Genomic DNA, 13,099 nt, shown 5'->3' on the forward strand with positions numbered 1-13,099 from the left:
AATACAGGGCTGGCACAGCCTTTGGGGTCCGTCAAAAAGGGGTTACACAATGCACATTCTTTGTGCTTGGATTTGGAAGTACACTTCTTCCCCTATTAAGAATAGACAAGAAGAAGGGACACTCCATTGCTACGTGAACTTTCTCGAAGATCACTTACTGGTACCATCCCTTTGAGCTGTCTGGGTTTGGAGGAAGGACCTTCCTCAGCCAGGGGATCATCCCTGGAGGCTGCAGATTCGTCCATCCTGCAGAAGCCACATGGCCGGACCTGGTCGCAGATCCTCACCTTCCTGAGGTCAGGGTGTTACTGGTAACTCGAGGGCGTCGTGACTCCTGGAGCTTCCCAAGCATCCCCTTAGATGGTGAAGATGGCGGCTGCTGAAGTTGCTGCTGATGCTGCTAACTTTCTGAATACATTACAAAGAAAAAAGTAGCTGGGAAGCTTGTAGCAATGGTGCCTAGATGCTTAAATAGCAGCACCTGCTCCACACTTTTTTTTTTAAACACATTCTTCCTAATGACAAGTTCGCCTGCCCTCAGGGGTTATTGCAGCTCCCTCAGCGTCTGAGCACACATGGCCGGAACTTCCTGGTCCAGTCACGTCATCACGAAGGCGCACAGCGGTGTCATCAACCCCGTCCCCGGCTACTCCGATACCAGAAGCGTGCGGCCCCGCCGTATCATGCGGCGCTGAAGCCGCAACCTTCGACGGGGACGCCGCTCCCGCCTGGCGCCAAAGCTATGCTGGGGCTGCCCACCCCAGATAGGGGTGCAGCTCCCTCTTATCCACCCGATGCCAGGGAACCATACGGCGGCAGTGCAAAGCTGGGGAAGCTCACCCCAGGCAGGGGTGGCGCTCCCCAGAAAGATGATGATGATAAGGCTGCTACCCCAGACGGGGGTGCAGCCCCCGCTGCCGGTGAGATGCTGGAGCAGCAGACCCCAGACAGGGGTGCAGCTCCACAGCTGTTACCATAGGTTATGCTGGAGATGCTGACACCAGACAGGGGCGCCGCTTGACAGCCCGCTCTTCGGTATTCCGGACATCTTCACAGGTAAAGCCTGTCAGAGGTTCCCTCCATCAAGGACAGGAAACCAAACTGTGGCGAGAGAGAGGTGCCGCCTCTTCAAGCCTGTAGGTTTCCTGTCCTTGGTGGGCGGATCCCCTCTCTCATGGTGCTGTCATGGTCAATGATAAAAAAATCCTTTGATATCTTAGAAACGAGCCAACTAAAAATTTCCATTGTCAGATTAGAATTCAGGAGGTCAAAGTCATTAACATTAAGAAATGGCTCAGTTCATAACAGAATCTGACTTTTGAAAATATATACAACAGTAATACAGGAAGACCCAATAGTAGATATAGGAATGTGACAGCGTTGAGGAGAGACATTTCAAAACACTTACAAGACTATAAACAGTGTTAAAATGTAAATAAACAATGTAATAAAATACAAATAAAAGTCTGTTGTAGTGTGTCAATGTGTGTGTTTACCCATATAATTATTAGGCATACAGTTGAACCTATAAAATTTATCAACAGAAGAAAAATAGTTCCAGCTTCCATGAAAATTTTAAAAATAGGATCTTAATTGCAAAAAAGGCTAAAATTATCACAGCACAGGGGCTGAGGTAAGCTAGCACATATTAACCAAAAAAAAACAAACTCACAGAGACCAGAGAGAGAAGAAAACGTGTTTCAACTGCAGTCTTTGTCCCAGCTGAACTCTCCGTCCACATAATCTAGGTATATTGTAGCCCGGCAGGAGGCAGAGACGCCGATCCCCCTCACCGCCGCGGTCCCAGTCCGGCATCCTCCGGCTCCCCTCCTGCGTCTGCCCGAGGTGCACGCACAGTTCCCCGGGCACTGTGCTTAGGGCGCACGCACTCCCTCCCTCTTAAAGGGGCCGCGCGCGCTGTCCTAAAGAGTCCCCGGCCAACAGCCGGAGGACTTCCCCTATATAAGGCACCTCCTCCAAAATGGAGGTGCCTGTGCAAGATTGTTGTTTGTGTGCCAACACTCTTCTCAGTCCTCAGGTCCCAGTGCCCGCCTGCCTGTCTACCGGCCGTGCTCATCTGCTGTGCCTGTCAGCTTCAGCCATCAGTCCCGTGGGAGTCGCCTGCTCTCACAAGGTCGGTCCCAGAGTGGCACCTGGTTCACGGAGTCGACTAAGCCGCTGTGTGGCCAGGGTCGGTCCAGGTAGGCACTTAGTTATGCCCCTCTGGTCCTTCCTTGTATCACAGCACAGAAGTTCCACCACCTGGATCTGTAACACACATACATATACACTGTGTTCTAAATTATTATGCAAATAATATTTTCTCAGATTTTCCCAAATTACCTATATGAATTGCAGTCATTGTAATTTTCCAGTCAAATAACTATTAGAGTACAATTGAAAGGTTTTTGTACAAACTGCCTATGATAACAGTATATTTTAAAAAAAATAAAAAACTCAAACTGCACTCAAAATGCATGTTCCAAATTATTATGCACAGCAGAGTTTTCAACCTTTTCATTTTAATAAAGAACAAAAAAATGGTCATTTTTGAAATTATAAGCATTAGCAGGTTGTTACAAACTGAAATCAAACAGTTTTCAACTCAAAACTTTATTCTAGGTGATGTTACATTTGCACATAGGACCCCTTGTTCAAAAGGAGCTTCTGAACTCTCTTGTCCATTGAATTTGTCAGGTTTTGGATGGTTTCTGCTTCAATTGTTTTGCATGAGGACAGAATTCAAACTTTGAATATAGCTAAATTTTCGCAAAATTTCCGTTTTTTTCACAAATTAGCGCAAGTGATAGAGGAAATTTTACCACAATCATGAAGTACAATATGTCACGAAAAAAGCATCTCAGAAATAGGGGGATCAGTTGAAGCATTCCAGAGTAATTACCTCAAAGTGACAGTGGTCAGAATTGTAAAAACTGGCCTGGTCATTAACGTGCAAACCACCTTGGGGGGGGGTAAAGGGGTTAACACATACCACGATTCATGATAAATACCGCAGAGAAACATTAATTTTATATAAACATACGGCGAATCCTCGCAGCGCACAGTGCCGGCCCAGACAGTATAGTCCTCCATACAGTATTATGGGCCCCATATATTGCTCCATACAGAATAATGACGTAACATAGTCTTCCGTACAGTATAATGGGCACCACATAGTCCTCCATACAGTATAATGGGCCCCATATAATGCTCCATATAGAATACTGGTCCCCATATAATGCTACATACATAATACTGGTCCCCATATAATGCTCCATGCAGGATGTCACCTCCCCCTTCCCCATATAATGCCCCGTGCAGGATGTCACCTCCCCCCCATATAATGCCCCGTGCAGGATGTCACCTCCCCCCCATGTAATGCCCCATGAAGGATGTCACCTCCCCCTCCTCACCCATATAATGCCCAATGCTTCCATACATATAAAGAAAAAAATATAAAATACTCACCTTACTTCTCACCTGCTGCCGCTGCTCCGGACTCCTCAGCATCGTCGGAGTCTTCCCGCTCTGCGCTGTGACTGCTCAGGAGAGACCTGACCTGAGACAACAGTGCAGCAGCCTTGGAAGATGCAGGACCTGCTGCGGAGGCACGGGAAGAGCTAAGTATTGTGGGCAGCTGGGGACCTGAGCAAAGCCCTGGGTGGCGCTGGCACTGCACTCCTCCGCTCACAGGTCCCATAGCGTGCAGGGGTGCCCGACGGTGAGTGGGCCCCCCCGTCACCGCCTGCTCAGGGCCCTGGCACTTGCCCGGGTGCTGACGCCGAGCCTGCCCTGTTCCTTTGTCATAATGGTTAAGACAAAGGAGCTGTCTGAAGATATCTGAACTGCTATTAGCAATCACAAGACTTCCAAAGGGTATAAGGCCATATCTAAAGACCTTTGTATCCCAGTTTCAACAGTGCACAATGTTAAGTTTGCCAAGCATGGAACCGTCAAGAAAATTTAAAAGAGAAGTCTTCGAAAGTTGGTGCTAATGATGGAAAAAAACACCACGTCAAACATCCAAAGACCTGAAGGCCAACCTGGAACAGTCTAGGGTCATGGTTTCAAAAAATACTATACGCCGCACACTAAACCATACAGCTCTTTATTGGCGAGGGCCAAGGAAGAAAGCATTGCTGAGGAAAAGACATAAAAAGGAAAGACTGATCTTTGCCAAACAGTACCTTGACAAACCACAATCCTTCTGGGAAAATGTTCTGTGGACAGATGAAACAAAAATAGAGCTTTTCAGCTATGCAAAGCAACAGTTTGTTTGCAGATGGTGCAATGAAGCTTATAAGGAAAAGAACACCTTACCAACAATTAAGCATGGTGGAGGATCCATAATGCTGTGTGATTGTTTTGCTGCATCTGGTACTAGAGGCCTTGACTGTATCACAGTAATCATGAAATCAGAGAATTATAAAGAGTTTTTAGAGCGAAATGTCCTACCCTGTGTAAGAATATTTGATTAGAGTCGAAGATCATGGGTTCTCCAGCAAGACAATGACCCAAAGTATACATCCAAATGTACACAGGAATGGTAAAAGAAAAAAATGGACTGTTTTAAAATGGCCAGCAATGAGTCCTGACCTCAATCCCATTGAAAATCTTTGGGGTGAGCTGAAATCTGCCATTGGGAGAAAACCCTGCAAATATTCAAGAGCTTGAACAAACTTCAAAGGAAGAGTGGGAGAAAATTCCAGCTGACTAGTGCAAGAAGCTTTTAGATGGCTACAAGAAACATTTGGAGGCTGTCAGAAATGTCAAAGGGTGTGCAACCAAGTATTAATTAGGGGTACCTTTATTGCTGCACATTTTGTTTATTCTGTTTCTTCTTAGAAATTGCAACATGGAAGTTGAAAAATAATGTTTTATTGTTGTATTACTTTGGACCACTTAAGAAAAATCCTGAGGATATAACTTTGGTACATTTCAAATTTATTTCTGAAGATATTGTACAGTTTATGAAAAATTAGATAGATTCCTGTGGAGGAGTTCACTAGGTTAAAAAGAAATTGTAGTCATCAGGATCAGTCCAGAAATAGACTGAGGGAAAGAGGGTACTCAAACTGGATGCTGGATCGTGCCTATGCCATTGTTAATCACAGAGCGTAGGGATTTGCTCAGGGACGACATTTGCGGGAATAAAAGCAAGAACAAATCCTATAGGAATAAACCCTTTCTGAGTTTACAATACAACCCACAATTCCATAATATCAAGAATATATTTAATACATTTTTATACATTTTGAGTGAGGATCCAATTTTGAAAAAAAAAATCTTGATAATTGATGCAATTTCGGAGCCAGAAGAGCACCTTCGGTGGGGGAACATGATATCCCCAACTTTGTTCCTTTTTACTATGCCCCAGAACAATTGGCTTAAATGCCAGTGTTTCTATAAATGCGGTGGGAGACCGTGTAAAATTTGCATGTATACAGAGACTACCAAACAATTTTTTTTAATATTGACAATACAGTCAAATTTTGTATCAACTAATTCATTAATTCTAACTCACAAAATTTGGTATATGCAGCGTGCTGTACTAGTTGCTCTAAAATGTACCGTATTTTTCGCTTTATAAGATGCACTTTTCCCCCCCAGATTCCGGGAGAAAATAGGGGTGCGTCTTAGAAAGCGAAATCACCTTACCGGCTGCGGTGGAGCGGGTCCCGGAAATGCGGACAGAGTGTCAGAGATGCTGCGGAGTCAGGAAGGGGTATTCGGAGGTGGCTGCAGGCCCCATGCTGTCTGCCAAGTTCTGCGCTTGAGGTGTCCGGTGGTGCGAGGGCTCTGCCGACATCTTGTGGCACCTGGAACCCCGCACCTTCCATACTGTTATTGCGGTGGACTCCAGGAAAATGGCAGTCTTAGGCGGCGCATGCTCCGATTGAGATCTCTGCGCCGAGATCTCAATCTGAGCATGCGCCGCCTAAGACTGCCATTTTCCCGGAGTCCACCGCATAGCATCCACCAGCAGCATCTCAGGCACCCCCACAGCATCTCTGGCATCAGCAAGCAGCAACCCTGGGACTCCACTCTACCAACGCCGCCCCCCAGGTAAGCGGATTATAATATGCACCAGTTAATTAAAAAACATTTTTTTCCCATTTTTCTCCCCAAAATTTGGGGTGCGTCTTATAAACCGATGCTTCTTATCCGCAAAATACGATATGTATGATGCACTTACTGCAAAACGAAAGTATGCATTTCGGAGCCTCTACATGATATTGCTAATACTAAAAATACTTACCGTAATGTGTTTGTGGCAGCTAAACATGTTATGAATTGTCACCAACGCAATGTGGTTTCTTTTCAGACTTTTGGTATTAAAAAAGTAAAAAAAAATACCTTTTCATGGAAGGGAAATGTGCGCAGACGTCTTCTCACCTGTGAAGCTTATTGGCTATATAAGCTGGGAACCAAACATCCCGACAGTCTCAAAAGACCAAATGAAATCATGTTCTATTAATGCTTTTTCTTTTGTCAGTGATGTCATTAAGAATTAATTTTTTAGATATTGTCAGGGATTACTCAGCGACGACACCTCCGGATTCCAACGCATGGAATATGTGTACACGTCCTGTATGGTCACTGTCAGCTTCATGATAGCCCAATTATTAATATTTATTCGCTGCCACTAGCATCCACATATGAAATATAATACAGCTGGGCGGACACCTGCATTCTGGTAGCGTATATGGCTTCGGGGGAGCGAACAATTACAGGACAAAAGAAACTATTAAATTTTATATTTAATCCAAAAGGGAGGCAGTGTTTGGTTAAAATATACACAAGGATTTTACAAAAGAGACATTACAATACATAGCAGTTACACAAAATAATATGGATTAATGGAGAAACTTACTCTATAAAGATTGCTGCGACGATTCAAAATAGCCGGACGAGAGCTATCCTTATTATCGTTCGGCGGAACGTGACCCCTTGCTTATGATACACATGCTCCCTGCAATGAGTATCGATCAATCTTCCCTTGTCTCTTTTATCCCAAAGGGGAAGATCTGACCACAGAGCCCCTGTGCTGACATCACAGGGTCTGGATTCCACCCTTCATATTTATATTAAATACCTGTTTTTTGGGATAACTTATGGCTCGTTGATCCCAGAAGCCCAAAAGTGATCCATATTTTCTATTATGATTTTACCTTCATTTAGAGACCACATATCACATAGTTGTAGTCTGCTTTTCTGGTGTTTTTGCGCTACAGCTACGCTTAAGGTTTTTCAGCAACAGAAAATATCCATATTGTTCCCTAGCTGACCCTGCTCCTAAAAATATGGGTCCCATCATTACCGGATGTATGGAGCTTTAGTTACTCCATATTTCGTATCGGAGTCGGCATGGCTATAGATTTTCTTTTGAAGCAGATTCAACAGTTACACGCAAATTATTGCAATCTTGCAACTAATAACTCCCTGCGTCTGCCAGGGTGAAAGATGCTCGCTTTTTAATTAGGTTGTAACACTTCTTGGCTGGCATTTGTTTGTGTACGAGGTCTTACTCATGTGTGCGCTAATTGGGGCTTTGTGCTGAAATTTTCATGGAGACAGCTCTTGTATGGACAAGTGGTGGAAGGGAGGGGATGAGGGGGGCTTCAGGGGAAGAAAATCTTTTCAATACATCTCTGACAATATTTCTCTGACAGACATGGACTTAAATTTTACATGTTTTTTATATATGTTTGTGATTCCGGTATTTTGCGGATTATAAGACGCACCCCAAATTTTGGGGAGAATAGGAAAAAAAAGGTTTTTTTATAAACCGATGTGTGTTATAATCAGCTTACCAGGGGTGCTGAGGTGTTGGTGGAGCGGAGTCCCAGGTGGCATGGTCAAGGCAGGAGTCGGGAGAACGCTGCAGCCGGAAGCTTCCGCCTTCCGGCTAAGGCAGGAGTCTGAGGATGGCTGCGGTCCCCTGGCTTGTGGTCCAGTAAGTGTCCGGTGTTGCTGGGCTCCACTGACATTTTGTAAAAGTAGTAGCCCAGCACCTTCCATACTGTTCCATGCAGCGGTCTTCGGGAAAATGGCGGCCGTAGTCGGCGCATGCGCAATTGAGATCTTTGGAGATGAGATATCGGGGGCAAGATCTCAATCTGAGAATACATAGCCTCCGGCAGCCATTATACCGGAGTCCGCCGCATGGAACAGTATGGAAGGTAAGAGGCACCGGCTTTTACAAAAATGTCGGCGGAGTCCCTGCACCACAGGACACCTACTGGACCGCAAGCTGGGGCACCGCAAGCCATCTTCTGACTGCTGCAGAAACTTCCGGCAGCAGCGATCCTAAGACCCCGCTCCACCAATGCCAGTAAGTTTGCATTATAAGACGTACCTCTATTTTCCCCCCAAATTTGAGGGGGCAAAAAGTTTGTCTTGTAATCAGAAAAATACGGTATATGCTTGTATATTGCAGTGAATATGCAAATTCGGGACCTTTTTCACTTGCATCATGTGATTTAATGTCATGTCATGATTAGTCTATTGTTTTATATATACAACTGGATTATGTGGACGGAGAGTTCAGCTGGGACAAAGACTGCAGCTGCAGTTCAAACGGGTTGCCTTTTCTCTGTGGTCTCAGTTTTTTTTTTTGGTTATCATGTACTAGCTACCACAGTCCCTGTGCCGTGCTAATTATAGCCTTTTTGGCAATAAAGATCAGATTTTTAAAATTTTCATGGCAGTTGCAACTATTTTTCTTCTATTTAACATCTTGCCACATGGGGATCAGGAAGAAGTGCTGAGCACCAGAACAAGTATATTGGTGAGCTGATCTACAATTCTTATTACTGATTCAACTGTATACCTACATACAATTTTCTATTACATACGTTCTTAGCAGTTAAAGCATGCATCATTCTTACCGCATGTTCTGACATTTCTTGTCCATTTTCCATGACTGCAGTCTGATTTAGGTCAATAAAGTACTCTATAAAAACATAGAACAAACAATGTCATATACATTTTTTAAAAGCTTTCTGCAGCATCTGTGATTTTTAACAGAGAGGGTACCTTAAGGCTGTGTGCCCACTATGCGTTTTTCAAGTGTTTATGCGGCGGAATTTACGCAGCGTAAACGTTTCGGAAAACCTTGGTAATCCGTCCCCCATGGTCCCCAATGACAAGCCGCAATGTCAATGCCCATGCTGCAGATTTTTCTGCAGCGTTTCTGCTGCGCTCAAAAATCCGCAACATGTCCATTAATTTTGTGAACACGCAGCGTAATCGCCGCCATTGACTTGCATTGAAATGCATATTATCCGTGACAGTACATTTGTACACACGGATAATATGCGTTTCTATGTGCGGACAGTACCCGGGTGTGGATTAGAAGAGACTCTCCTCCGGACCCGGGTACCATAGAAAACTGTAAAAAAAAAAAAAAAAAAAAATATTATACTTACCTTCTGATGGCCCCCGCTGCGTTTTAACATTCTTACAGTCACACTATATAAATCCATGCTGTTTGCATGGATTTATATAGTTGACCTAGTTGTCAGGCACTTTCCAAGTGATGCTAAAATAGCTTGGAAAGCGCTTGTCAACAACATGCGGAAATGCACGTGAAGAACGCTTCACATCCGCATGTCCCTGGCAGGAAAAACGCATGTACAATCCGCATGCACAAGCCGCATGCGTTTTTTCTGCCAGGGAGATGCAGAAACGCGCAGGAAAAAATCCGGAGCATTTCTGCATCGTGGGCACATAGCCTAAGGGTTTAAAAAAAAAAAACTTAAAGCCCTCTTATAAGGCTATGTGCCCATGATGCAGAAATGCTCCGGATATTTCTTGACGTTTCTGCATCTCCCTGGCAGAAAAAAAGCGTGCGGATTGTACGTGCGGATTGTACGTGCGGATTGTACGTGCGGATTGTACGTGCGGATTGTACGTGCGGATTGTACGTGCGCTTTTCCTGCCGGGGACAAGCAGATGTGAAGCGTTCTTCACTTGCATTTCCGCATGCGAGTTGTCAAGCGCTTTCCAAACGGCATGGATTTATATAGTGTGACTAAGAATGTTAAAACGCAGCGGGGACCATCATAAGATAAGTATAATATTTATTTTATTCTTTTTTTTTTTACAGATTCTATGGTACCTGGGTCCGGAGGAGAGTCTCCTCTTCTCCAAACTCGGGTACCATCCGCACATAGAAACGATTATAATCCGTGTGTACAAATGTACTGACACGGATAATATGCGTTTCAATGCGAGTCAATGGCGGCAATTACGCTGCGTTCCACAAAATTAATGGACATGCTGCGGATTTTTGAGCGCAGCATAAACGCTGCGGAAAAATCCGCAGCATGGGCATTGACATTGCGGCTTGTCATTGGCGACAATGGGGGACGGATTCCCAAGCGTTTACACTGCGTAAATTCCGCAGCATAAACGCTTTAAAGACGCATAGTGGGCACACAGCCTTAAAGACCCTGGGTTTCTCCATTTTACCGCTGTTTTTATTTTCTACCCTTTTTCCTAGAGCCAGAATTTATTTTCCCATCAATATGGCCATGTAAGGAATTGTTTTCTGCGGGACAAGTTTTACTTTTCAACGACACCATTGCTTTTACCATATCGTGAACTGGAAAATAGTGAGATCAGTGCTGGCAGCAGAGCAGGGAGCAGCGCTGGAGCAGAGGGAACAGAAGGAAGGCGAGTAGAAAGGTTTATTTTTTTTGTGTGCAGCGTGATGAGATCAGGGATTCCATACATACCAGGATGAGGGGGGGGGCCACGCATACCAGGAAGAGGGATGAGGGGGGGGGGCCACGCATACCAGGAAGAGGGACGAGGGGGGGGCACGCATACCAGGAAGAGGGATGAGGGGGGGGGGGCCACGCATACCAGGAAGAGTGATAGGGGGGGGCCACGCATACCAGGAAGAGGGATAGGGGGGGGGCCACGCATACCAGGAAGAGTGATAGGGGGGGGCCACGCATACCAGGAAGAGGGATAGGGGGGGGCGGGCCACGCATACCAGGAAGAGGGATGAGGGGGGGGCCACGCATACCAGGAAGAGGGATGAGGGGGGGCCACGCATACCAGGAAGAGGGATGAGGGGGGGGGGGGCACGCATACCAGGAAGAGGGATGAGGGGGGGGCCACGCATACCAGGAAGAAGGGATGAGGGGGGGGCCACGCATACCAGGATAGGGATGAGCCTCATGTACACATTGCTTTTGTGTCATCAGTATTTTGCATGTTTTTTTTTGCACAAGAGCATGTCACTTTCAGCTTTAATCAGCATTTTTCACCCATTGAAAGTAATGGATAGTGAAAAAACGCCTAGTGTGAACATATAAATGGCAAAATAAAGGTGCAGCACTAGCAATGTAGCAAAAAGATACAGGCGGATGCAAAGTCTCACAGACAATACCAAACCTTGTAATAAAGTTCAATAAAAATAGAGGCAGCACTCCAAGGATTCCAATTCAATGTGCTTTTATTGACCCATTATGTCAAAGGTGGAAACGTTTCGTCCCTAGTGAGGGACTCTTAAGTGTGACATAGCTATGTTCACACTATCAGGTTTTCTTGCTTTTTTTAGCGAAAAAAGCAAGCACAACAGTATGTGAAACATCTATTTTTGTGATTTTACCATCTTGTCTTGGTCACCTGAGATGGCAGTTTGGGCTAGAACATTTTACTTAACCCCTTAACGACCACTGCAACGTATTTTCGCAGCAGCAGTTAAGGGTACTTATTCCTCTGCGATGTGAAAATGAATCGCTGAGGAATAAGGATGTAGCGCCCTCCAGAGTTGGAAATTCTACCACTGGTAGCCGAGACCCTGGAGAATGATCAGGGACGTTTTTTACGGTCTCCTGTCACATGATTGCCATTATTCATCAAATAACAGCGACCACAAAAAAAAAAAAAAAAAAAAAAGTGTGCCCACGATATACATGTCATGATATACATGTCAGAGGAGAGGGAAATAAAACCCCTCAAGCCCTCCCGGTACCTCCGCCGTCCCCTGATCTCCCCCGGATCGTCCCCCAGCCCTCTGGCATCTTGCTGCAGAAAAAAAATGGCAGGCGCATGCCGAAATCTGCTGGCTGGTGCCCGGCAAAAAAAAGGGAATTTTCCCTATTGGTTCCTTTTGATCACTGTGATAAACCCTATTCACAGTGATCAAAATAAAAAAATAAATAATAAAAACAAACCCCACTTTGTCCCCCCCCTTAGGTTAGGTAAAAATTATAAAATAAAAAAAAACAAAAAACATTTTTTCCATTCTTTGTGGCTAGGGATAGGCTATGTGCCCACAATGCAGAAATGCTCCGGACTTTTCCTGAGCGTTTCTGCATCTCCCTGGCAGAAAAAAAGCATGTGGATTGTACAAGCGGATTGTACATGTGTTTTTTTCTGCCAGGTAAAAGCGTTTGTGAAGCATTTTTAACATGCGATGTCGCATGCGGGTTGTCAAGCGCTTTTCCAAGCGATTTTAGCATCAACCGGCATGGATTTATATAGTGTGACCAAGTTATGATGCTGCAAATGCAGCATCAATAGTGAAAAAAAAAAAAAAGGGGTGAAAATAAAAAATGCACATGCTTACCTTCCCATGGCCCCCGGTCTCCTGTGGCTCGCGGTGGTGTAGAAGGACCTTCCATGACGTCATTTAGTCATGTGACAGGTCACGCGAAAGCCGAAGTCAGTGGTCGCGTGACCAGTCACATGACTAAATGACGTCATGGAAGGTCCTTTTACCACCGCGAGCTGCCGAAGACACCGGAGAAGGAGACCGGTGGCCATCAGAAGATGAGTATATGTTTATTTTTTATTTAAATTCTTTTTTAAACTACAGGTACTATGGTACCCGGGACAGAAGGAGAGTCTGCTCTTCTCCAGACCTGGGTACCATCAGCACATTGAACCGCATAATATTTGCATGTGCACGTGTAGTCATGCGGATGTTATGTGGTACAATGCAAGTCAATGGCGGCTCAAATGAAGCAATTCCGCAAAATTAATGGTAGTGCTGCGGATTTTTCTGCAATGATAATCCGCAGCGGAAATTTCCACAGCATGTGCACAGCACCTGCGGATTATCATTGGAGAACATGGC

The 13,099-nt window shown here is 45.0% G+C and overlaps 1 protein-coding gene across 6 annotated transcripts in view; it reads right to left on the reverse strand.

Annotated features, from left to right (window-relative positions):
* The window catches only part of EYA3 (EYA transcriptional coactivator and phosphatase 3), a 373,281-nt gene that overhangs the window by 317,444 nt on the left and 42,738 nt on the right, over nucleotides 1–13,099 (reverse strand). For all 6 annotated transcript variants that reach the window (XM_073664988.1, XM_073664982.1, XM_073664980.1 and 3 more), the window contains exon 2: nucleotides 8,892–8,956. In XM_073664988.1, coding sequence (XP_073521089.1) covers nucleotides 8,892–8,917 — 26 coding nt within the window. In that variant the 5' untranslated portion in view covers nucleotides 8,918–8,956. The remainder of the gene's footprint in view (nucleotides 1–8,891; nucleotides 8,957–13,099) is intronic.

This window comes from Phyllobates terribilis, unplaced genomic scaffold, assembly GCF_046119375.1.
Source record: "Phyllobates terribilis strain yellow unplaced genomic scaffold, ASM4611937v1 Scaffold_181__1_contigs__length_3860067, whole genome shotgun sequence".
Classification (NCBI taxonomy): domain Eukaryota; kingdom Metazoa; phylum Chordata; class Amphibia; order Anura; family Dendrobatidae; genus Phyllobates; species Phyllobates terribilis.